The sequence below is a fragment of the Narcine bancroftii genome, chromosome 6 (genome assembly GCF_036971445.1).
Source record: "Narcine bancroftii isolate sNarBan1 chromosome 6, sNarBan1.hap1, whole genome shotgun sequence".
NCBI lineage: Eukaryota > Metazoa > Chordata > Chondrichthyes > Torpediniformes > Narcinidae > Narcine > Narcine bancroftii.
This window is the reverse complement of record NC_091474.1, coordinates 226,125,017-226,147,842: the sequence shown is the minus strand read 5'-3', so window position 1 is coordinate 226,147,842 and position 22,826 is coordinate 226,125,017. Positions and strand designations below refer to the sequence as shown.

The following is a 22,826-nucleotide window of genomic DNA, read 5'->3' as shown; positions in this document are numbered from 1 at the left end:
TGATCAAAATGTAAAGAAATTCCTAAAGACCAACAGTCAGAGGCACCTAACATTAATGATTCAAACCCTGTGGAGTCTGTGAGTTCCATTACAGGAACATGATACTTATCCGGAACCCTTGGGGGGGGACAGTGTGTTCCAAATTTCAGATTTTTCCATATTTCAGAAAGCCAGATTTAAACTCACCCGAATTGTATCCACCCCAACCCCTTCCAGTCATGCTACTGTCTTACCCCCCTCACCCACCCAACTCGCACTGCCAATCTTCCCCCCGTCGCCCACCTGACCCACACTGCCGGTGTCTCGCCCACCAGTCTGAGTCGCGCTGCCGGTTTCTCGCCCACCCTCCTGAGTCGCGCTGCCGGTCTCTCGCCCACCCAATTCGCACTGCCAGTCTCTCCCCCTCGCCCTCCCCAACTCACGCTGCCGGTCTCTCCCCTTCGGCACCCCCCCTGACTTGCGCTGCCATCTCTCCACCTCGCCCCCTCCCCTGGACTTTGCTGCCGTCTCTCTCCCCACTTGCCGGATTTTGGAGCTTTCCGGATTTTAGATGTACAGATAAAGGATAGTGTACTTGTAATGTTGTTGGATACTGTGTGGGGAATTGTATCATTAAGCCAGATCCTGAGAGACTTCGCCCACTACAAGAGCTTCCTCTACCAAAAAATTTGCAATCCTTAAAAAGGGTATTTGGGATGTTTGCTTATTATGCCAAATGACTTCATGGGTTTTCTAACAAGATTCAGCTGATGGTAAATACAGAGAAGTTTCCAATGGAGGAAAAGACCCTGAATGCCTTTACTTACTAAAGAGAGAGTTGGAGGAAGCCACCCTGCATTCAATGGATGAACACTTACCCTTTGAGGTAGAGTGTGACGCATCTGATGTGGCTATTTCTGCTATCCTTAACCAAGGAGATCAGCCTGTTACATGTCGAAGATGCTACATAAAGTGAACTGCATTACCCCATTGTAAAGAAAGAAGTGACTGCCATTATGGTGGCAGTGCGCAAATGGAGCCACTACCTGGCATGGTACCACTTTAGCTTGGTTACTGATCAGAGATCAATGGCCTTTATGTTTGACAGTAAAAGCATGCAAAGATGAAGAAGGCAAAGATTCAAGAATGGAGGTTGGAACGTGCAGCATTTAGTACTGCATTCTGGGAAAGAGAATGTGGTCCCTGATGCATTTAGTCAGTCATACACTTGTTCAGCCTTTAATACCTGCACAACAGACTTTGTCATCCAGAAATAACTCAGCTGCTGCAAGAATCTCCCCTTTCTACAGAAGACGTGCTTCATGCAGGGTCTGTGCTGAACCGAAGCTTCAGTTCTACCACCCACCAGGAGGGACTCCTATAAAAGCAAAACACCTATGGAACAACTTAGTTGCCTACAGCTTCATGTAACCTGTATCTACTTACAGTAGTTGATGAATACTCGTGTTTCCCCTTTGCCTTTCCATGTCCCAATATGTGAGTCAGATACCATATTTAGCATATGTGGAATGCCAATTTACATGCATACTGATCAAGGCACCACCTTCTCTCTTCCAGAAGGGAGTTGCCCCAAGTCATATTACCCCATTCCACCCAATCAGGAATGGACAGGTAGGGAGCCTGCCTGAGAAACATTAGGAACTGGTGCTTTTGTGTACAGTAACAAACGTTTTTTTTGCATTCCAACACCACTCATACCATGGAAATTCACTGCCCTCCTGGCTGATGACTCCTGAACCCAGAACGAACCAATTGTAGATCAAGTTGAACTTCTTGACAGTAATCCAACATATGCAAACATCAGGTACCCAGAAGGACGGGAATCTACTGTGTCTGTTCTGGACCTTGTCCAGAAACCCCCACATCTCCTACTGTGGAACAAGGTCCAAAACAAAAATCTGCTGGTACCAATACTGGAGGAGGAAGAAATGACATTCCATAGCGAAGAGGAGGATGCAACAGTAGCTCCACAAGAACTCAGGAGATCCAGACATGTATCAAAGCCTCTCAGTTCATATGGATGGGAGTAGTCCTGTAAAGTGTTGCTTGATACACCGCCACCCCCCCCCCCCCCCCCCAAGAAAGGAAGAACTATTACAAAGAATTCTAACTGTAATTCTAAATTCCAACTGTGACTAACCAATCAAGTTAAGTAAAGCTTGGAAAGCAACCACCAAGTTTTACATTCTCATGATAAATGGAACAATTCTCCATCAAACGCTTCCATAGAAACCTCCAACTCGTGGGTAAATTTTATCCCAATAGAAATCTGTCAGCAGAAGAAGAACCACTAGAGCTTTGCCTCAGCAAGTCAATCCCACCCACCCACCCCCCCCCCCCCCCCATCCCATGTGGACTGGTGAGCCGGACCAGGCCCAGGCTTCACTTTCAACACCCACCTTCACTGCAACGTCCGGCGCCGAGTTCAAAGCCAGTGACACCGAATGGCCGGCATCAAGAGATTTTAAATGAACCACGGCGTCGTCGCTGGGAACCTCTCCGCAATCCCCATCCGAATCGTTTCCACTCTCACTGCCGCTTCCATAAGAAGCCAGAGCGGCGATCGCCGACATCTTGGCTCCGGCTGGTAAACAGATCGCCGGAGTGAGATTAAAGTCAAGTTATAAATCTTGCCGCGGTGCCTTCGCTTTCAGAGTCTACTTTTCCTCTTCGGCTTCTTCTTGTATTATTATTCTCTCTCTCTCTCTCTGCTTTTATGTCTTGATTGACCCTGCCGCTGAAAGGCCCAAACCTCAGCAGAGCCCGCGGCATCCCGCCTTCGCGCCAATCTCATTGGCTCAATCTCGTTCGCTTTCGATTGGCCAGCAGGTCCTGCCGCTCAAAGGACGTCACAAAGCCGCTCGTTCTGTCTGGCTGTGTGCCCAGCTCAAGGCAAAGCCATCCCGGCTGATGCCATTGGGGAATCTCCATGGAGGAGCAGTCAGTGTGTTGGAACGGGAGCGAGTAGCTGGAGTCCAAGTTGCTCGAGCTCGTCTCGCGACTGCTCCGGACTTTCCACGGGAGTGCGCCTCCCTTCCAGTGGGGAGGGCGCGCGATCGGGCCGTCCGGGCGGAGTGGATGCTCCCTCCGTGTGTGGTGGACGTGCGCCATTCCCGCTGAAGCCGCGCGGTGTTGTTATCGAGACCGATGCAAACTTGGGGCGGCGGTGCGAACCGCGGGGCAAGGCGGACCGGCTAGAGGCAGCTTCTGGCTGACGTCGCCACCGTCCGTTATCGTCCGGCTGAACGGCGTCCCCTCTCCTCTTCAACTGTCGCAGCGCGAATTTATCCCTTCGGAATTTTTTTTTCTCTCTTTAAAGCTGCGGAGAGTTTGCGCCGAGCCGGGTAGGTGATTTAATCCCGGTGAATGGGATGTCGAGCTTTTGTTTCGCTAATTGCTGCGGCGTATCCGTGTGTGGGGAAGGGAGGGGAGGGGGGTAAAACCTGTTAACATGGGGAGATCTCTGGCCACCTGACGGTCACAATCCTTCCCTACGCCCGAGGCCCCGGCAGGTTGTCGCTGTACCTGTGCTCCGGACTCTGGTCTCCTGTTGCCGGGCGGGCGCTCTTTCCCCCCTCTTCTTCCCTCCCCCCCCTCCTCCTCCCCCCCTCCTCCTCCCCCCCTCCTCCTCCCCCCCCCTCCTCCTCCCCCCCCTCCTCCTCCCCCCCCCTCCTCCTCCCCCCCCCTCCTCCTCCCCCCCCCTCCTCCTCCCCCCCCCTCCTCCTCCCCCCCCCTCCTCCTCCCCCCCCTCCTCCTCCCCCCCCCTCCTCCTCCCCCCCCCTCCTCCTCCCCCCCCCTCCTCCTCCCCCCCCCTCCTCCTCCCCCCCCCTCCTCCTCCCCCCCCCTCCTCCTCCCCCCCCCTCCTCCTCCCCCCCCCTCCTCCTCCCCCCCCCTCCTCCTCCCCCCCCCTCCTCCTCCCCCCCCCTCCTCCTCCCCCCCCTCCTCCTCCCCCCCCCTCCTCCTCCCCCCCCCTCCTCCTCCCCCCCCTCCTCCTCCCCCCCCTCCTCCTCCCCCCCCTCCTCCTCCCCCCCCTCCTCCTCCCCCCCCTCCTCCTCCCCCCCCTCCTCCTCCCCCCCCTCCTCCTCCCCCCCCTCCTCCTCCCCCCCCTCCTCCTCCCCCCCCTCCTCCTCCCCCCCCTCCTCCTCCCCCCCCTCCTCCTCCCCCCCTCCTCCTCCCCCCCCTCCTCCTCCCCCCCCTCCTCCTCCCCCCCCTCCTCCTCCCCCCCCTCCTCCTCCCCCCCCTCCTCCTCCCCCCCCTCCTCCTCCCCCCCTCCTCCTCCCCCCCTCCTCCTCCCCCCCTCCTCCTCCCCCCCCTCCTCCTCCCCCCCCTCCTCCTCCCCCCCCTCCTCCTCCCCCCCTCCTCCCCCCTCCTCCCCCCCTCCTCCCCCCCTCCTCCCCCTCCCCCCTCCTCCCCCTCCCCCCTCCTCCCCCTCCTCCCCCTCCCCCCTCCTCCTCCCCCCCCTCTCTGAGGGACGTGCCTGAGTCGGACTCTTCACTCGCACCCCCAGCAGATTGTGGCTTTGTCAGCGGTCACACACGACCCTCTCTTTCTCAACCCCCCACCCAATGGTCGGGTTGGGAATGGGGTGGGTGCCTCTGAATCCGATGAGCTCCCATCACCCGAATGTCGGGAATCGTCTCCATCCCGCGAAACAAAGGGGTCGCCATCACCCTAACGTGTCCCCGACGCCGGGGTAGTCATTACACGGGGTGGGGGGGGGGGGGGTTGTTCCAGTGCATGGAGGCTTTGAGGATTGGAGTGCGTCAATGAGCGGAACATTATCTCCCCCCGTCCCCGTCCCTCCCCATCAGTAAAGTTTCCAACGCATCCCTGGTCAAATTCGACTCGCTTTCCACGTTGAGATACAATATTGATACTTTATTCCATTGAGATCTATTGTCAGGAGTAACTTTCGGGCGACTCTTTTCTTCAGCTAATCGGTGGGGTTTGGGAGTCAGAACAAAACAAAAACCAAACACGTCCTTTGGCATGAAACCCAGCCGCCGCTGCATTTATTTGACTTGTCCGTCCATGGCAAGCCAGAGGTGTTGTCAGTTCATTTCAGTTTCCACGCTTCTCCGGACTCCTTCATTTGGAGTAGCATAGGTTGGAGATTGTGGGTGTTGATGTTTCATTCCTAGACTTCGGTATCATTTCGCCAGCAGCTGGAGAAGTGAATGAGAGTGATTTCAGTCCGAAAATGAAACGTTATCTTGGCTTTATTTGCGTGTGGAAGGAATGGCTGCTTCTCAAAGCAGAGCGAAATGTATAAGTTTTAAAATCATCTTGAGAATAAAGTAGGGACTTGGGTAGCCCATCCTGCCCTTCAAACTTTAACACTCATCAAGATCACACCTGGTCTTTCTACCTTGGTGCCTTTCCCTGTGCTATTCTTCTATTCACTGGTTTCTTCAATATCTGTTGTGAATGAATTTAATGGCTAAGCCTCTAAGGGACTTGAGGTTAGAGCATTCTGAAGTTTCCTCCTCTGAACAAATTTCTAATTTCAGTCTTTATTCAAAGACTGTGGCCCCTGATTTTAGACTCCTCAGCGAGGAGAAGCATCTTCTCACAAACGTTCTGTCAGACCCAACAAGAATTTCACTAGTTTCATTGAGATCCTCTCTCCTAAATTGGAGAATAATGGTGTACTCATTCTCTCCCTTGTATAGCAAACTCACTATCTCTGGAACCATAAAGAATAGTAAGAAATAGGAGCAGGAGTAGGCCATCTGGTGTGTTGAGCCTGTTCTGCCATTAAGTTAAGGGGTAAGAAAATTCCTTGTTCACTCAGACAGTAATTGGATTCTAGTTCTCACTGTGTGAGAGGTGGAGAAGAAATGTAAGTGATTATGGGGGGTTTCTATGCAGGTAGATTGGAAAAATCAGGCTGGCACTGGATCCCAAGAGAAGGAATTTGTAGAATGCCAACAAGTTTTTAGAGCAGCTTGTGGTTGTGCCCATTGTGGAAAAGGCAATTCTGGATTTGGTGCTGATTAGGGAGCTTGAGGTAAAGGTTCTTAGGGAGCAATGATCACAATATGGTGGAATTCACTCTGCAGTTTGAGAGGGAGAAGCTAAAATCAGATGCATGAGAGAGGAACTTTCCTAAGTTGATTGGAAGGGGATCCAAGCAGGGAAGGTGATAAGAGCAGCAATGGCAGGAGTTTCTGGGAGTAATTCAAAAGATGCAGGATAATTTAATTTCAAAGAAGAAGGAAAGATGAGGCAACAGTGGCTGACGAGGGAAGTCAAAGACAGCACAAAAGCAAATCAAAAGCATGCAGCAATGCTAAAATAAGCAGGAAGCTAGAGGATTGGGAAGCTTTTAAAAACCAACTGAAGACAACAACAAAATGCAGCAAAGTGAGAAAATATTAAATTTGCAACTCAGCCTACCAATAATATTAAAAAAATGCCAAAAGATTTTTTTTTTGGTTAAATTAAGAGTAATAGAGGCAACAATGGACATCAGACTGCCAGAAAATAACACTGAAGAAGTGGAATAGGGAACAAAGAAATGGTAGATAAACTGGTATTTGGTTTTTGTTTTCATTCTTCATTATGGAATACACCAGGTAGAAGTGAGTGTAGTTGTTATTACTAAGGCAAAGGTGCCTAGTATGCTGAAGTTGGATAAATCACTTGGACCAGATGGATTACTCCCATGGGTATGAAGGAGGTAACTGAAGAGATTGGGAACACTGGAGTTAGGAATGGTTCCAGAGGACTAGAAAATTCCACTCTCATTCTACTCTTCAAGAAATGAGGGTGGGGGGGGGAAGATAGAAAATTATAGTCTGATTAGCCTGCTTGACTTAATTGGTTGGTAAGGTTCTAGAGGCCATTATTAAGGATAAAATTTTGGGGCCACATGATTGAAATAGACCTTCAGGGAATCCAATGGAATTTTTTGAGGAATTTACAAGCAGGACAGTTAATTGGATTTTCTAAAAGTCTTTGACAAGGCACTGTACATGAGGCTGGTAAACAAGATAAGAGCCCATGGTATTGGGAAAATTACATTGGCTGACTAGTGAAGGGCAAATAATGGGAATCAAAGGGACCTTTTCTGGCTGGTTTCTGGTGACTAGTTATGCTCTAGGGGTCTGTGTTTGGTCCAGTATTTTAAGCGTTTATATCTTAATGCTTTAGATAAATCATAATTTTGTGGTCAAGTTTGCAGATGATGTGAAGATGTGTGGAGTGGAACATAGTGTTGAGGAAGCAGGGAGTCTGCAGAGGAACTTGGATAGGTTGGGAGAATGGGCATAGAAGTGGCAGATGGACTACAGAACAGGGGAGTATGTATGGTTGATAGAAGGAATAAAGATGGAGAATTCCGAAAGTAGAAGTCCAAAAGGGATTGGGGAGTCCTAGTTTAGGATTCCCTAAAGGTTAATCTATGCTGAGTCATTATTAAAGAAGGCAAATGCAATGTTGACATTCATTTTGAGGACTGGATTATAAAATAAAGGATGTAGTGTGCTGCGAGAGAGCAGTTGAACAGACTGCAGGTGCAGGCTATTAGCTCGAGTGTCACACAGAGTGTTTATCAGGTCAGCAGTCGGACCGTGCATAAATCCTGCCACTTGCGTCATCCGACGCAAGTGTGCACACCAACTTCCATTCTGGAGTGGAAGAGACGGAAGCGCATCACCATCTTGGTTATGACTGTCCACAAGCGGGGCTGGTTTGTCATGGCAAAGTTGCACATCACCACAGTAATTCTGAGACTTTAAGGTAGTGGTTCTCATCAACCTTTTTCTTTCCACTCACATACCACTTCAAGTAATCACTATGCCATTGGTGCTCTGATTAGTAAGGGATTGCTTAAGGTGTATGTGGGTGGGAAAGAAAGGTTGAGAATCACTGCTCTAGACCCAATTGTTACTGAAATATGGTGCTTGAGAAAAATTGTCATTAGCCCATTTCCTTTGGAGTTATGAAACCGTGCATATAACGAGTCAATTCTTCTTTTCTTTCTTTGGCTTGGCTTCGCGGACGAAGATTTATGGAGGGGGTAAAATGTCCACGTCAGCTGCAGGCTCGTTGGTGGCTGACAAGTCCGATGCGGGACAGGCAGACACAGTTGCAGCGGTTGCAGGGGAAAATTGGTTGGTTGGGGTTGGGTGTCAGGTTTTTCCTCCTTTGCCTTTCGTCAGTGAGATGGGCTCTGCGGTCTTCTTCAAAGGAGGTTGCTGCCCACCAAACTGTGAGGCGCCAAGATGCACGGTTTGAGGCGATATCAGCCCACTGGCGGTGGTCAATGTGGCAGGCATCAAGAGATTTCTTTAGGCAGTCAATTAAAACAGTGGTTTTCAAACTTTTTCATTCCACCCACCTTAAGCAATCCCTTACTAATCACAGAACACCTATGCCATAGGGAATACTTAGAGGTATGTAAGTGGAAAGAAAGAAGGTTGAGAACCATTGCTTTAAGGTGTTGGTCAGACCACATTTGGTGTGTCGTGAGCAGTTTGGGTCCCATAACTAAGGAAGGATGTGCTGAAAAGCGACCAGAGGAGGTATACAAGAATTATCCTGAGGATGAGATGGTTGACATGTGAGGAGTATTTGATGGCTTTGGGCCTTGCTTGCTAAAATTTAGAATTAGAATGATGAAGGTGGGGGGAGGGGGTCTTACTGAATCATATCATATATTGAAAGGGCTGAATAAAGTGGACATGGACAAGATGCTTCCAGTGGTGGCATTGTTGAGGACGAGAGGGCACGTTCCCAGAATAAATGGATGTCCATTTATAATACAGGAGGAGAAATTTCTTCAGACAGAGTGCGGTGACTGGAATTAATTGCACAGACACCTGTGGAGTCCGTCATTGGATAGATTTGAAGCAGAGGTTGGTCAGTTCTTGGTTAATAAGGGTGTTGAAGGTTACTGGGAGAAGGCGCAAGAATGAGATTAAGAGAAAAGAATACATCAGCCATGGTTCGAGTGATGGAGCAGATTTGATGGGCCTAATCGACTAATTCTTTTCCTATGTTTTATGATCTAAGCAGAAACGTTTGAAATGTTTAATAAATGTTGAGGCATAAAGGCTAAAAACCAAATGCTTGAAGATGGGATTAGTATAGATGAGTAGTTGATAGTCTAACTCTGATGTGTTTAAACAAACAAATTTTAAATGTTGACATTTATTAAATATTGTGCAGACTAGCATTCTCAAATACTGAAAGCCTTGTACATGAAGAATTGTAATCTATAATATGACGACATGTATTTTGCTGCACTTGTAGTTACAATTATAAAGCAAAGTAGTGAAACATCTTGCAAAGTCGGTTTTTCAATAATACCCATTTGATTGTGTGGCAGCTTTAACCGGTCGGTTAAAAATCAAACTTTAGTTGGAATTCAGAAAATATAATAATGACCTGCATGGAGTGTAGAGCTTGTAGAAACACGAACAGAATTTGAGTATTTGGCATTTGAATTGTATGGCTGATATTGTCCTTTTGAGATTTATGAATCTGGTATTTATTTTTCCTAAATTTGAGCAAATAATTTTGACATGAAAGATCATTGCATATTCTTTGTCAGTTCATTTGTAATTTTGGTGCAGCACTGTAAATATTTTGTGTACATGGTTAATCAGAGGTGCCATATAAACCAATTTTATTCATTTGTTGTATTAATTGGTTTTTGAAGTAAACATACAAAATCATAGTCAGGTGCTCTAAATTAATGACATGTCTAAAAGGTTGAATAATTATAAACAGTTTTGTGAATAATCATTTTAAGGCATTGAAGATTATTGAAGGAAAAAGTTAGATATTGTATTTGCACTAATGCCACAGGCAGCCATAACTTTGGTTGTCATAAAACATTAAATCACTGGCTGTATAATGAATGAATGACAGAACTTCTAACTAAATTAATGATGCGGTTTCTGTTTAGAAAGCCTTTCTCGCTAAGATTGCAAATAATTCTGTTTGGAACAGTGACTACATTTCTTGGACTGAGTAGCTTCCATATGAAAATCCCTGACTTGTTTTACTTTCTGGCATATAGCCACACTGTCAAATTTGCATATCTTAGTGTAGTAATACTGTACATTACTCTTGAGATACAAAATGGACATCAACTTTCATATGCATTTGTCCAATATTTTTTCCATCAATGAAAATGGATAATGTAATGAGATTAGCTCAATGACAAATCAGAAACAAGTAATTTTGGACTTTTGAAATGTTTCCAATACATGTCACGATACAGTGAGAAACAAAAGCAGAAAACATTAGTATCATTCACTTTTTAATTTTTCTTTGGGCTCAGTTAACTACTTTAAAATTTTATCAGAATATAATTCCTTATTCAGGCCAGAATCTGCTTTCTTTCCCCCACCCCACCAAATCCTAGCTAACCTTGAATGTGGATTAAACAATTCTGTTAATTTTAATTCTGGGGATGGATTCTTGCCTATTTACCTTGAATATTATCCATTTGAATTAGCATAAATCTGATTGAGAAGTTGCAAATGAACCATTTGCAAATTGTTCAAACTAGAGTACAATGGCTGAACTGCACACATTTAATACCCTGTGTGAATACTAATCCGAATTCCTCAGTCCTGCTATTATGTACTATTAGCCTCTTGTTTAATCTAACATTTGCAGTGTATAATTAGACCAATGCCAACCAATGGATCATGGTTATTAACTATCATCATAAAAAGTGGACTAGTATGGAACTTTTGCAATTTGCTTGTTTATTGTCTTGCATTCCAAAGCCCCCTCGTACTGGATTTGCTACTGTCTATGGAATTGTGGTGTAATCAAATTTGCATGTGATTCCATGGAATTTGGAACCCTTGCAAGTAGTGGCTTATGTTCATACTGACCTTTTTTTATTTATAAAAGGTTTTTGATCAATGTAATTTTCTTCAGTGAATTCAGAAATCCATTGGAGTTTATTGCAATAAAATAGCATGGCTCTCACTGAAGATATTTCGCTAGTAAATGCTTGCAGAACAAATCTCCCTTTCTCTCCATTCTTTTAGATTTTGAAATTGGAAAATTTGAGGTCTGTGATTCTAAATTTTTCTCAAGGATATGCAGTTGATGGGGATTTTGTTAATTGCACCCTCGCCTTGGTTTGTTTCACATGGGTAGATAAAATAATATTTTTCACACTTTTAACTTGAATGCCAGTTCATTTTATAGTATGGTACGTTTGTATTTTAATTAATCATTGGGTTAAAATCTCACTCCAGGCTTTCAGTAAACCAGATTGCTACTCCAATTTGGTGCTAAATTCCCATCCTTCCTGTATTCAAAATCATTAATTCAAAAGCATTAATCCTGTCTTTTATCCACGTGTTTGTCAGTGAATAACTGCGGAAGACAAAAATGAAACTGAAGCGATGACCTTGTTTGAAGAAACAGCATCATAACAAAATAAGAACAGTATTTTTCTACATTATTGCAGCAATTAGTTTTTTTCAGAGAGATTATAAGGCAAGCCCTCCAAGGATGTATCCTTTGTGTGCATTTACCTTTCCTATTTATACCTGTCAACCTCAATATTTTTTTCTTATTTTCTTTCTCCCCTTCAACTCGCATCGATACATTTCAGGGTGAGGACAGACATAAGCTTGAGGAATACTTGACACCCTTAAACCTAATGACATGTAATCAACATTTATAATTTTAGGGTACCACTGCTTCCCTCTTTATTCCTGTTTTTGCTTTCCTGTCTGTTTTCCTCCACCCCCTTCCCAATAGTCTCTCCAACTCTCAGACCATCTGATCAAGTCTATTCTCTCTTAGCTCTACCATCATTCTTATTCTGAACCAGTATCAGAAGAAATTATTTTTGACATTGAGGTTATAGTAAAGTGAAACACCAAAGTGCAGTTGCTGGAGGAACTCAGCAGATCCCTAACCATCCATAGGAGGTTAAGATACATAACCAATATTTTGGGCTTGGGGCCTTTATCAATGTTCTAATGATCTGCGAACCTGTGGAGTTTACTACCATGATTAAATGTAAACAAATTCATTTTATGTATGTTATGCAGTTTCTGGCTTGCCCACTTACTGACTGTACTCGTTTGTTGTCTATGCTATGTGTATCTGTGTATTCTTTGCTCCTACCTCATTTGTCCTTCTTCCAGCTCCTTCCCATTAGTGATTATCATCACTGAATTAAAATTGTATACAATTTTATTGTCATAGCAAATTAAATTTAACCGTCTGATTACAATGCAAGAAGTCTTGATAAAGTTTACAAGACACTCTGGTTAATTCTTGAAATAAAGAAATTAAAATGCTGGAAATGCTTCAGTTTTGGGAACCGTCTGTGGTTTGAGAAACAGTCAACATTTCAAGTTGAAGACCTTTTCATCTAAACTGATTTAGTTCAAGCTTTGTAATTGAAAATGATGGAAAAAAAAGTCAAAAAAATTGACAATGATTAATTGTTCATAATTTAATCCTGCACAGTTTTCATTCTACATCAACTTAAAGCAAGGGCATAATAGGAAAATATTCAGTCTCCTAATGTAATATGTTAATAGTAATTTTGACAACTTGAATTTAAATTTTCTTCTAAATATGCCAAATCTTCTAGAGGAAAGGTTTATGAAATTCTACTATGGGCCCAGAGGACCCCAAAACCCAACAGCAATAGAAATTCACCAAGACAAATGGTTACTTAAACAAAAGTTACTTTTAATTATCTTTAAACATGAAAGCAAGATCAAACTTTAACTTATCACTATTAACTTAACTCCCTTCTAACTCTAAGTGCACGTGTATGTAATGTGTATGTAATACAAGTTCAGAAAAGTTCTTTAATTCACAGCCCAATCCCACTTCTCATTCCTCCAAGTTCACTGGTTGTAGACAATTCTTATACTATGCATAGAATTTAACATTTATAAATTTCACCAGGCTTTGTTGCTTGAAAGATAAATGGTTAGCGCTCAGGAAGGTTCTTGTTGTTTTTCAGTGTCTTGCCAAAGAAACCTGCCCCATCAGCGTTTTCCAGGTGATAACCTCCTTCAATCAAGTAATCACAGAGTTCCTTTTTGATTCCCTTATTTCAAGTGAAAAGTTATTCAGCCAGCCAGCCATCTGATCTTGGATGGATCACAGGCACTTTGACCAGGTTGAACTAAGAACTCTCAGCCCATCTTCAAAATGGGGTTTTTCCACAAGTTTGCCAGCTTGTCCTGTTCCAGCCCCAGTTGCTGCTGCTGAATTCTAGAACTGAATTTCTCTCTCTCTCTCTCTCTCTCTCTCTCTCTCTCTGAGAAAACCACATGACCATCTTAGAATAGCAAACTGCACTCGTACTGCAGCACCGGACCCAATCTTGCAAGTTTGTTCATCTGTTGCTTTCCAAAATAATAATCCATTACTCCACAGCATGTCTAATTAACATCTACTTGTGAAGTCCCAATAGGCATTCTTCAAAGTTTTTGCAAAGGCACTTGGAGCCTGAACTACCTGGCTTGAGCAAAGCTCTTTCATTTTAAATGAAATCTGTTTTGAAGTGTTTGTATGTAGCCTACACTAAAAACCTGCCACAATTTATCTCCTTTAAAACGTATCTATGTACAATATAAAAAATATATAATCTGTCACAATACTTAAAATATTCAACCTTGATTTGTGTTCTCATTAAATTCGATAAGATGAATGGCATCTAATTTGAAAATGTCAAAACTGATTTTAATTGAGGTCACGTGATGAGCGAGTAGCAGGACGTCGACCCCTAGAGCAGTGGTTCTCAATCTTTCCACTTGCATACCATTTTAAATAATCCCTATTCCATCAGTGCTCTCTGATTAGTATGGGAAGGTTGAGCATCACTGCTCTAAACCTAATTATTACTGAAGTATTTTGATTGAGGAAAAATTGTCATTGGCCTATTTCCTTTGGAGTTATGAATCCATGCGCATAACTAGTCAATTGGGTACAGTTAAAACGGTGGTTTTCAATTTTTTTCTTTCCACCCACATACCATCTTAAGCAATCCCTTACTAATCATAGAGCACCTAAGCCATAGGGAATAGTTAAAGCGGTATGTGAATGGAAAGAAAAAGGTTGAGAACCACTTCCCTAGAGCTCCTGGAACAGGAAAGCCAGAAAAAGAGAAAGTACAAGCTCCAAAAGTAGCAAGAACAGATAAATAAAGATACCTACTGATAGAAATGGGAAGGAAAAGCACCACTCAAGTAAAAACAGCCATTAAGATAGGAGAAGTGATCCAGCCCACTTTGTGGAGTCCAAGATGGCGACATCAATTCCAGGCCCGAAGTTCGGGAGGTCCCGATGACAGCGGTGTGACGCACAGAACATGGCCAGAGCTTGCCCGGGAGGGCAGCAAGACGTTTGACTGACCCAAGGAGGAAAAGCAACATGTTCTCTGATCAGTCATTGGGGAGTGATGGGCCCGCAGAGATGTCCAAACCTCTAGGATGGTGTGTTGCATCTTCCCACAACCCCCACCCCGAGAACTGCGAGAAAAGAGTGCTTGGGAGTGGAATGCTATGGACAGTAGGAGCAGCTTGTGGGAAGATGCAGGAGACCCTGGCCCCGTGTCGGCAGATGGCCCCAGTGGAGAATTCAGCTAGGTTGTAAGCAACAAGGAGGTTGGAGGTGGTGGTGGGAGGAGAGACCAGGGAAGAGATAGTATGCATGAGGGAAGCAAGATGATGTCAGAAAGAGGGGGAGAGGACACAGCCCTCACTATAAGACATTTTTAAGGCAATGGGAAGAATGGAGGAGCGACTGGCTAGAGATTTAAGGGAGAAAACGGGAACTATACAGTAAAATGTACAGATGGGAAAACCCCCTAATTGGACAGACAGGAAGGGTACCTGAAGTGGAAGAAAGAACTGGGATAATGAGGACAGAATAAATAAATTTGAGAGGGAAGTTACCGTGTGCTGGGCAGTAAGGGGATGCCTCTGGCAGAGAATTGACACTCTGGAAAACCATAGCCTGAGGAAAACTATAAAAATTGTGGGGTTGCTGGAAGGTAAAGAACGGATGGATCCCGTAGCATTTTTTTTCAACTCTGGTTACCAGAGGTTTTAGGAAGGGAGAAGCTAGGAGTATCAGTGAAGGTAGAGAAGGCACATTGATCCTCCTCCTTGTGCCCGGACCCAGTCAAAGATCACCAGGACCGAGAGAAAATTTTATATAATTATAAAGCTAAACTATACCCCTTGCTCAGGAGAATCGAGGAGAACTTGAATAGGTTGATGGCCCTGCCTATCACACTGGTGAGCAGGGTCAACTGTGTTAAAATGATTGTGTTGCCAAGGCTTCTGCACCTCTTCCAGACTCTGCCCATGGTGCTGCCCCAGAGGCAGAACTTATAATCTCAAGTTAGAAGGGTTTTGTGGAATAGCAAGGTAACCAGGGTCTATATGGAAAAACTAACCTCGGACTTTAGTCTGGGAGGCATAAAGTTAACAGACTTTAAGAAATATTATTGGGCAACCCGGTCGACGTATATTGCCTCACTATTTCGGGGGGATATGTACCATCCTGGGCTTAAATTGGTGTACACACGGTGGATGAAAAGGTAACAAGACTTTATTTACAAATGAGACACTAAATTATTATCTTGTAAAACAAAAAAAGACAGTCCCATATTAAAACATGATTTCTATATGGAACAAAATTAATCAATACGTAGTGTCTAAAGTGGGGCTGTCAGCAAAAATGCCACTGACTCCGAATAGATGGTGAACAAGATCCTGGACACCTGGTGCAGAAAGGGGATCAGGTGTATTGAGGATTGTTATGAGCAGGGGCAACTAATGCCATTTGAGCAACTTAGAAATAAATATGACCTGTCAAATAAGATGTTCCTCTGCTACCTTTAGATAAGGTCTTTCTTGAGGGACAAAATGGGTCCATCCATTACTGAAAGGGGAACAGAGGGAAGTTCAATTCAGCGATGCATTTCATACTCCAAGCAGAAGGGCCTAAATTGGGCTTTCACAAATTAAGGCAAGGTGGGAATCAGACTTGGGAACAACAATTGATGAGTGGTGTCAGAATGGCATGATTGCGATTTATTAATGTGTGGTATAGACTGGTGCAGTATAACTTTCTCCACCAGCTATAATTGACAGTAGAAATTTCAGACCAATCCTTTAGATGTGAAATTGAGCAGGAACCTTTGTGCATGCAACCTGGACATGTAACACCCTTCTGGGTGGAACTAGGCCAAGCCCTAGAAAAAAATCATAGGTAAAGAATTCCCATTGGACCGAGAGCTATTCCTATTGGGAAGTATGATGGACATAAGTTTTAAGATGAAGCTGTCCACATTCCAAGTCCAATTTGTAATAATCACATTGGCAGTGGCCAGGAAGTGCATAGCGGTTACCTGGAAATCTGACTCCCACTTAGGCACTGCACGCTGGAAGATGGAAATGCAAACCTGTGTTCCCCTGGAGAAAATATAAAATTTTTCTAAAAATTTGGCAACCATATTTAAATTTTATAGGAGCACAGTTATAGTGTGGATCAGTGTATCTCGCCAGCCTGCCTTCCCCGTCCATCCTTCTAATGAGGGGGTAGGGTCCATTCCAGCCCAATCAAGTAAAGTCAAGAAAAATGTTCAGCCTATGTGCCAGCTGTCAGGCCATGACAAATCCCTGATGTATTTCCTACCTTTGTTGTGGGTGTTTTGAATGTTGTAAAAGTAGGGTGGGGGGTGGGGAGTGGGAAGTGGTTCGGACTCTACGGCGAATTTTGTACATAATGGATAACGGTAATTTGTGATTGATCATTGGAAATTGTTTGAAAATGTATGAATAAAATATTTTTTTAAAAACTGATTCAAATCAGTTTTACCTGCCAAGTTGAATTGGTATGCTTTTTTCAAAAAATAAATGAATATACAATTTAAGATGCTGTAAGCCAAAAGTCTGTCAAGGTTTTTAAAATTTAAATTTTCTAGATCTATGCATCACTATCAGGGCCAGCATTTATTGTACATCTCAAAATGGATTTGGAAATATAATGGTGAGTCATTGCCTTGATCCACTGCAATTCTTCTAGTGATGTTTCTCTCACTAGAATTTGGACCCAATGACAATGTTGGAATGCCAATGTTTCCAAGTCAAGGTGATATGTGAGGAGAAGAGAGAATCTACCAGTTGGTGATGACCCATGCACCTGAAGCCCTTGTTTTTCCAGGCATTGCATATCTTTCAGCTGCTGTGAGGAAAAACCCAGTAAAATAGGATGCGTATACTGGCATCAATGCATTGAAGTAGAAGTAGTGAATATTAAAGATGGTGGATGCAGTATTAATCAGGTATTTTGCTTGGTCCAAGATGTTCTCAAGCTTCTTGGAGCTTGTACATAATTGGAACAGGCCTTCAGTGCAAATTGTCCATTTGGCATTCTGGCTAATCCTACTTGCCTGAATTTGGTATAAGTTATTCAAAACCCTTCCTGTCCATACATTCGATCCAAATGTCTTGAATATAATAATTGTACCTGCTTCTACAGCGTCCACTGGCAGCACATTCCAGATAGTTGTTCCACTCTGAATGGGGGGGAAAAAAGCTGCTCCTCTAGTCCCCTTGAGCATATTCCTCTCATTCAAAAATCATCTACTCCATGGGGGAAAAAGACTGAGCATCCACATTATGCACGTTCCTCTTGATTGTTGCATACCTCTACAAGGTCAATATGCAACCTCCTAAATTCCAGGGAATAAAGACCTAGCCTCATCCAAACTCTCCATATAACTCGAGCTGTCTAATATCAGCAACATCCTGGTGAATCTTCTCTGTACCCTTCTAACTCGTTTCTAATAGTGGGCAAGCAGACTACACATTACTCCAAGTGTGGTCTCCCAGTATCTTGTACAGCTGTATTATGAGGTTCCAATTTTTATATTCAATGTTTTGCCCAATGATGCCAAGTATGTCAAAAGCCCTTTTTGTCATGCTGATAATCTGTTGCCACTTATACGGAACTATACACCTGTACCCCTAGGTCTGTCTGTCTATAGTAATCTTCTAGTATTTACTGTGCAAATCTTACTGTGGTTTGACTTGATAAAATATAACACCTCACATTTGTCAGTTGTGTTCCATTTGTTTCTCCTTTGGGCCCCTTTCCCAACTGTGAACTTGGGTATTATTTCTCACTGTCCACAACATTACCAACCTTGTCATTTACAAATGTACTAATCATTCAAGCAAGTGGAGCATATTCATTTGCACATATTTTGTGTCTTTGTAGATAGTAAGGGATGAGACACTCCCCTATAAGAATATGAAGTCTTTTCGTCTTTGCCCATTCCACCCACCCCCCCCCCCCCAAACCTTTTCTTATTTGTGTCCTACTGCGGATAGAAAAATCTAAAATAGCTCCCAATGAAGGAGCAGAGGGTACAGGTATACCCTGCTTTACAAATACTTGAATTACGAAAATTCACTTTTTATGAAGGAATTTGAATGGGTTTTCGCTTTACAAAAATACTCATATTTGTATCATTTCACTTTAGATAATTTTTAAATACAAAAATAGCTGGAAAAATTCAGCAGATCCCACAGCATCTATAGGAGGCAAAGATACACAAACAATTTTTCAAATGAATATATTACCTAAATTTTTATACCTTTTTTCAGGTTTTGCCTGTTTTTATTCATGACTTTTTTTTAATTTCCTTGACTCAATCTAATCTTGTATAAGGAAGAATAAACATCCTCACCTCAACAAAGTCCATTTACAAAATCTTAAAAAGAATGGAGGTTTAGCCTTACCAAACTTTAGGTTTAATTATTAAGTAGTTAATATACAAAACCTTACGTTTTGGTTATATTATAATAACTGTGAAGACTGTCCAATATGGATCTCACTGGAATCTAATTCTGTTACAAAGTTTTATCTCATCTCTCTTCTTGGATCCTCACTTCCTATATGTCTAAATAAATTAACTAATAATCTGGTGGTTAAACATAAATTGAGGATATGGATACAATTTATAAAAATTTTGGTTTAATGAGATTTTCTCTCTCTAGTCCTATTTTTTCTAATTATTTCTTTGTGATGTAACGTTTAAAGGGCTTAGATTGGGCATTAAATGTTTTAAAGATTTATTTGTCATGGGGAGTCTCGCTTCTTTTAAACAACTTTCAGTTAAATAAGATCTACCAAATACTTTTTTTTGTTATCTTGAGATTACAGATTGTTTTACGATCTCAATTACATGCTCTTCCTAAGAGGACTGTTAAGAATTTAATTGATGGTAATTTTTAATTTACAACCTTTCTATAATGGTTCAATAGCTAACATTTGTGCTATGTTGTTAGGAATAAGAGAGGCTCCCTCAGATAAAATTTAAAAAGTCTGGGAACAGGACCTATAGCATTTAATTCCTGAAGAAACTTGGAATGTTATTTTCAAATTAGTTAATACCTCTTTTTTTGTATGCCTGCCTCTTTCTCCTTCAATTTAAAATAGTCCATAGGGCTCACATGTCCAAGGTCAAACTACTTTATTTTTATGTGGCTATATCTCCTCAATGTGATAAATGCATCAATGGAGATGTTTCATTAATTCATATGTTATGGTCATGCCAGAGTGTTGATAAATATTGGAACAAAATATTTCAAACTTTCTCCACTTTTAAAATTTATTTTAAATCAAATCCCCCAAACTAATTTATTTGGTATTGTTGGAGAGAGTGACATAACTTTAACGACATCTAAGCTACATGTGTTAGCTTTTATTACTCTTGTAGCTAAGCGGGCAGTGCTGCTCAGTTGGAGGGACGTTTCCCCGCCTAATCATGTTCAATGGCTACATTACATCATCAAATTTAGAGAAGATTAGGTGGTCAATTTCCAATTTTAATTCAAATTTTCAAACACCGTGGGGACCCTTTTTGAATTACTTTTTGAATCTTTGTTTTGTTATGAAGGTAGAACTGTTGACTAATGAGATAATTTAACACTGATAAGAATTCTGTCTTTTTTTTGCCAATCAGCTTCTTTCTTGGTAATGGGTTAAGATTTTCCTTTTTTTTTAATATTAATAAAATATCAATACAAATCTGTTTGATTTAAAAAGTGGAGTACCTTGTATGAAATGATATGATTTAAGTGTAATGTATCTTTTTGACTTTTAACATATATCTGTTTGTACTCTGTATTTTTGGATGTAAAATTTTAATATTAATAAAAATAGTGAAAAAGAGAGAACAATTTTTCAGGCCTGAGCTCTTCGTCAAGGTACAATAAGATAAATTTTAAGCTATTTTCCAGTTGTAGGAAGTTGCTGAGACATTTGTTAGCTAACATATTTGTCAGCGAGAAGTTATGAAGAGATGTTATTTAACTTTATTTCTTGATGAATTATTTTGATGATTGCTGCTATAATTCATGATTCTCTTAGTTGAACTAGGCCTTGGTTAAAATTGCTTAAGTTGAAAGCAAAATTATGCATGCAACTCGATGAATTTGCTATCCTGTTGGCTTATTGCAAAAGTCATCCGTCATTGTGCCAAATGCTCAATTTACCCTTTTCCAACTTGTGGTTTTCCTTTTCTCCTAGTATTGCTACAGTGAGGTTAAATCATTTGGATGGTTGCTTTTGAACCATAATACATTTATCACATTAAATCATTAGAAATTTGTGATGCACCGCATTGACCATGCATTATGGTAACTACCAGGAAGATCCAAGCATTAATACTTGAATTCCTTTCAACACAAAATTAATCAGATTGAATTAGTTCTAGCACCTGCAGAATGGAAAATTAAATGTTTGTAATATGAAAAGTTTGTCATTGAACATCAGCTGAGAAAGAGATCAGAGTCTCCATCTTCTGGAGAATGAGGAAATTGAAGAAGGCTCAGAAGATTTTGAATTGCTTATGTAAAGTTTTTTTTTCCCACTCAAAATTGCTCTCTTTAAGGATTTACTAATCTGGTGATTAAATGTTTATCATGGGATCATTACAAGAAACTGTATAAACTTCCAGGTTTATGGGACTCACACTAGTATGGTTTCCATAATGTCTTGCCTTTGCAAGATTGGGTTTTGGTAGAGTAATTGTTCAATATGTACATAGTGCTTTTAGACTTTGAAATAAGAACCTGGAGTATTATATCCTATTTTTCTTTGTAATACCTACAAGATAATGTGCAAAAAGTTATGGATTCGTTCATCCTCATTGAACTGCTGTTTAAGATGCAATTGCAAATTATGAAAATACTGTATGCCATAAATATTCACACTCTTAACTTTCCAACAATTCAAGAGAGTCCTAGAATCATGCAGTGTGGAAATGAGGCCTCCAGCCCAACTTTTCTATGCCAACCAAAATGTCCCACCCATGATGGCCTGTCCATAATCCCTCTAAATCCATCCTATCCATATTTCTATCATACATCACAGTACAGCCAGTTCAGCCTGCAGTGTTGTGCTGGCCTCTATAAACCCACTGAACAATCTAAACTTTCCCTACCTTGTACTCTACGTGCATCCATGTGCTTGTCTGAGTCTTAAATATCCTTATTGTACCCTGGCAATGCATTCCAGGCACCCACTACTGTGTTTATAGATTTAAAAAAGTAGCCCTGACATCTCTCTAAACTTTCCTCTGCTTACCTTGTACATCTATGTCCTCTGGTATTTGCTACTGTCATCACAGAAAAAATGTGATGGTTGTTCAATTCCATCAACCATTCCTCTGCCCAACCAACCAAGATCTTGCTGCAACTATCCTCACTATCTATAATACCAGACACTTGAGTATCATCTGTAAACTTATTGATCATGCCATCTACATTTTCATTGATGTGGATGACAAACTGCAATGGGCCCAGCACTGAATCCAGTGGAACAATATTAGTCACAGGCTTCCTGTCTGAAATACAACCTTCCTCCATCACCCTGTGTTTTCTTCCATGAAGCCAATTTTCTATCCAATCTGCTTTCTCTCCTTGGATCTAACCTTCCAGAGCAGCCTACCATGCAGAATCTTACTAAATGCCTTGCTGAAATCCATAGATACAACATCTAAAGCTCTGTCCTCGTCAACCTTTTTGGTCACTTCTTCCCATTGACAAAAGCTTGATCACTACTCCTACTCAGCTCTTGTGCATGCAAATGGATGTGTATCTTTTCCCTCTGAATACTCTCTAGTAACTTGTGTTGTCTGTAATTGGCAGGCTTTTTACTTTTGCCTTTCCTGAATAGAGGCACAACATTTGTCACACTCTGGTCTAATGGTGCACGAAAGTATAAACCTGTTCAAAGATTATTGCAATTTTGTATTACCTGTAGTGCACCTAGCAGGAGTAACATCAATAATACTCAAAAGATAGCCTTATTGAAATAATAATGTTTTCAGTTGCTGATCTTACCATTAACTTGTCCCTTCAGGTTGAATTTGCAATTACAGCACTGGCAAATTTTTTTTGGACTTGTGGAAAATGTGCGGTGACCCAGAGAAAATGGTAAGGGTTTGGGCTTGAATTGGAGATGTATGGTTAATGGGCAGGTGGAAGGGTATGGCAGTTGTCAGATTGAATTTGCTGCAGAGTACGAGATGCAACGTGCAATAAGTGGTATGTATCAAGGAAATGTTGGACAAGATTTATTGGGAGTATGTGCATTTACATTTTTGAAGCTGGCAAAAATTGATGAGATCTTGCAACTGCAGTATATCTATGCAGAACAGTTCCTCAGGGCAATGTCTAAATCCTAACCATCTTCAGCTGCTTCATCAATGACCTTCCTTCCACTACAAGGTCAAAAATAGTGTTGTTTTAACATTCTTCTTTTTTTTCTTCTTCTTTTCTTTGGCTTGG

General features: G+C 42.1%; 2 protein-coding genes across 5 annotated transcripts in view; one reads left to right on the top strand and one right to left on the bottom strand.

Annotated features, from left to right (window-relative positions):
• Positions 1–3,487, bottom strand: part of cdc40 (cell division cycle 40 homolog (S. cerevisiae)) — a 154,892-nt gene extending 151,405 nt beyond the window's left edge. The window contains exon 1 of the mRNA XM_069887585.1: positions 2,400–3,487. Within this exon, the coding sequence (XP_069743686.1) occupies positions 2,400–2,573 (174 nt within the window). The 5' untranslated portion in view covers positions 2,574–3,487. The remainder of the gene's footprint in view (positions 1–2,399) is intronic.
• wasf1 (WASP family member 1) overlaps positions 2,871–22,826 on the top strand; it is a 125,858-nt gene continuing 105,902 nt past the window's right edge. For 2 of the 4 annotated variants that reach the window (XM_069887590.1, XM_069887588.1), the window contains exon 1: positions 2,872–3,344. The gene's annotated coding sequence lies outside the window, so the exon portion shown is untranslated. Of the gene's footprint in view, positions 3,345–22,826 lie in introns of all 4 variants that reach the window. The other 2 variants (XM_069887591.1, XM_069887587.1) reach the window with 2 other exon arrangements.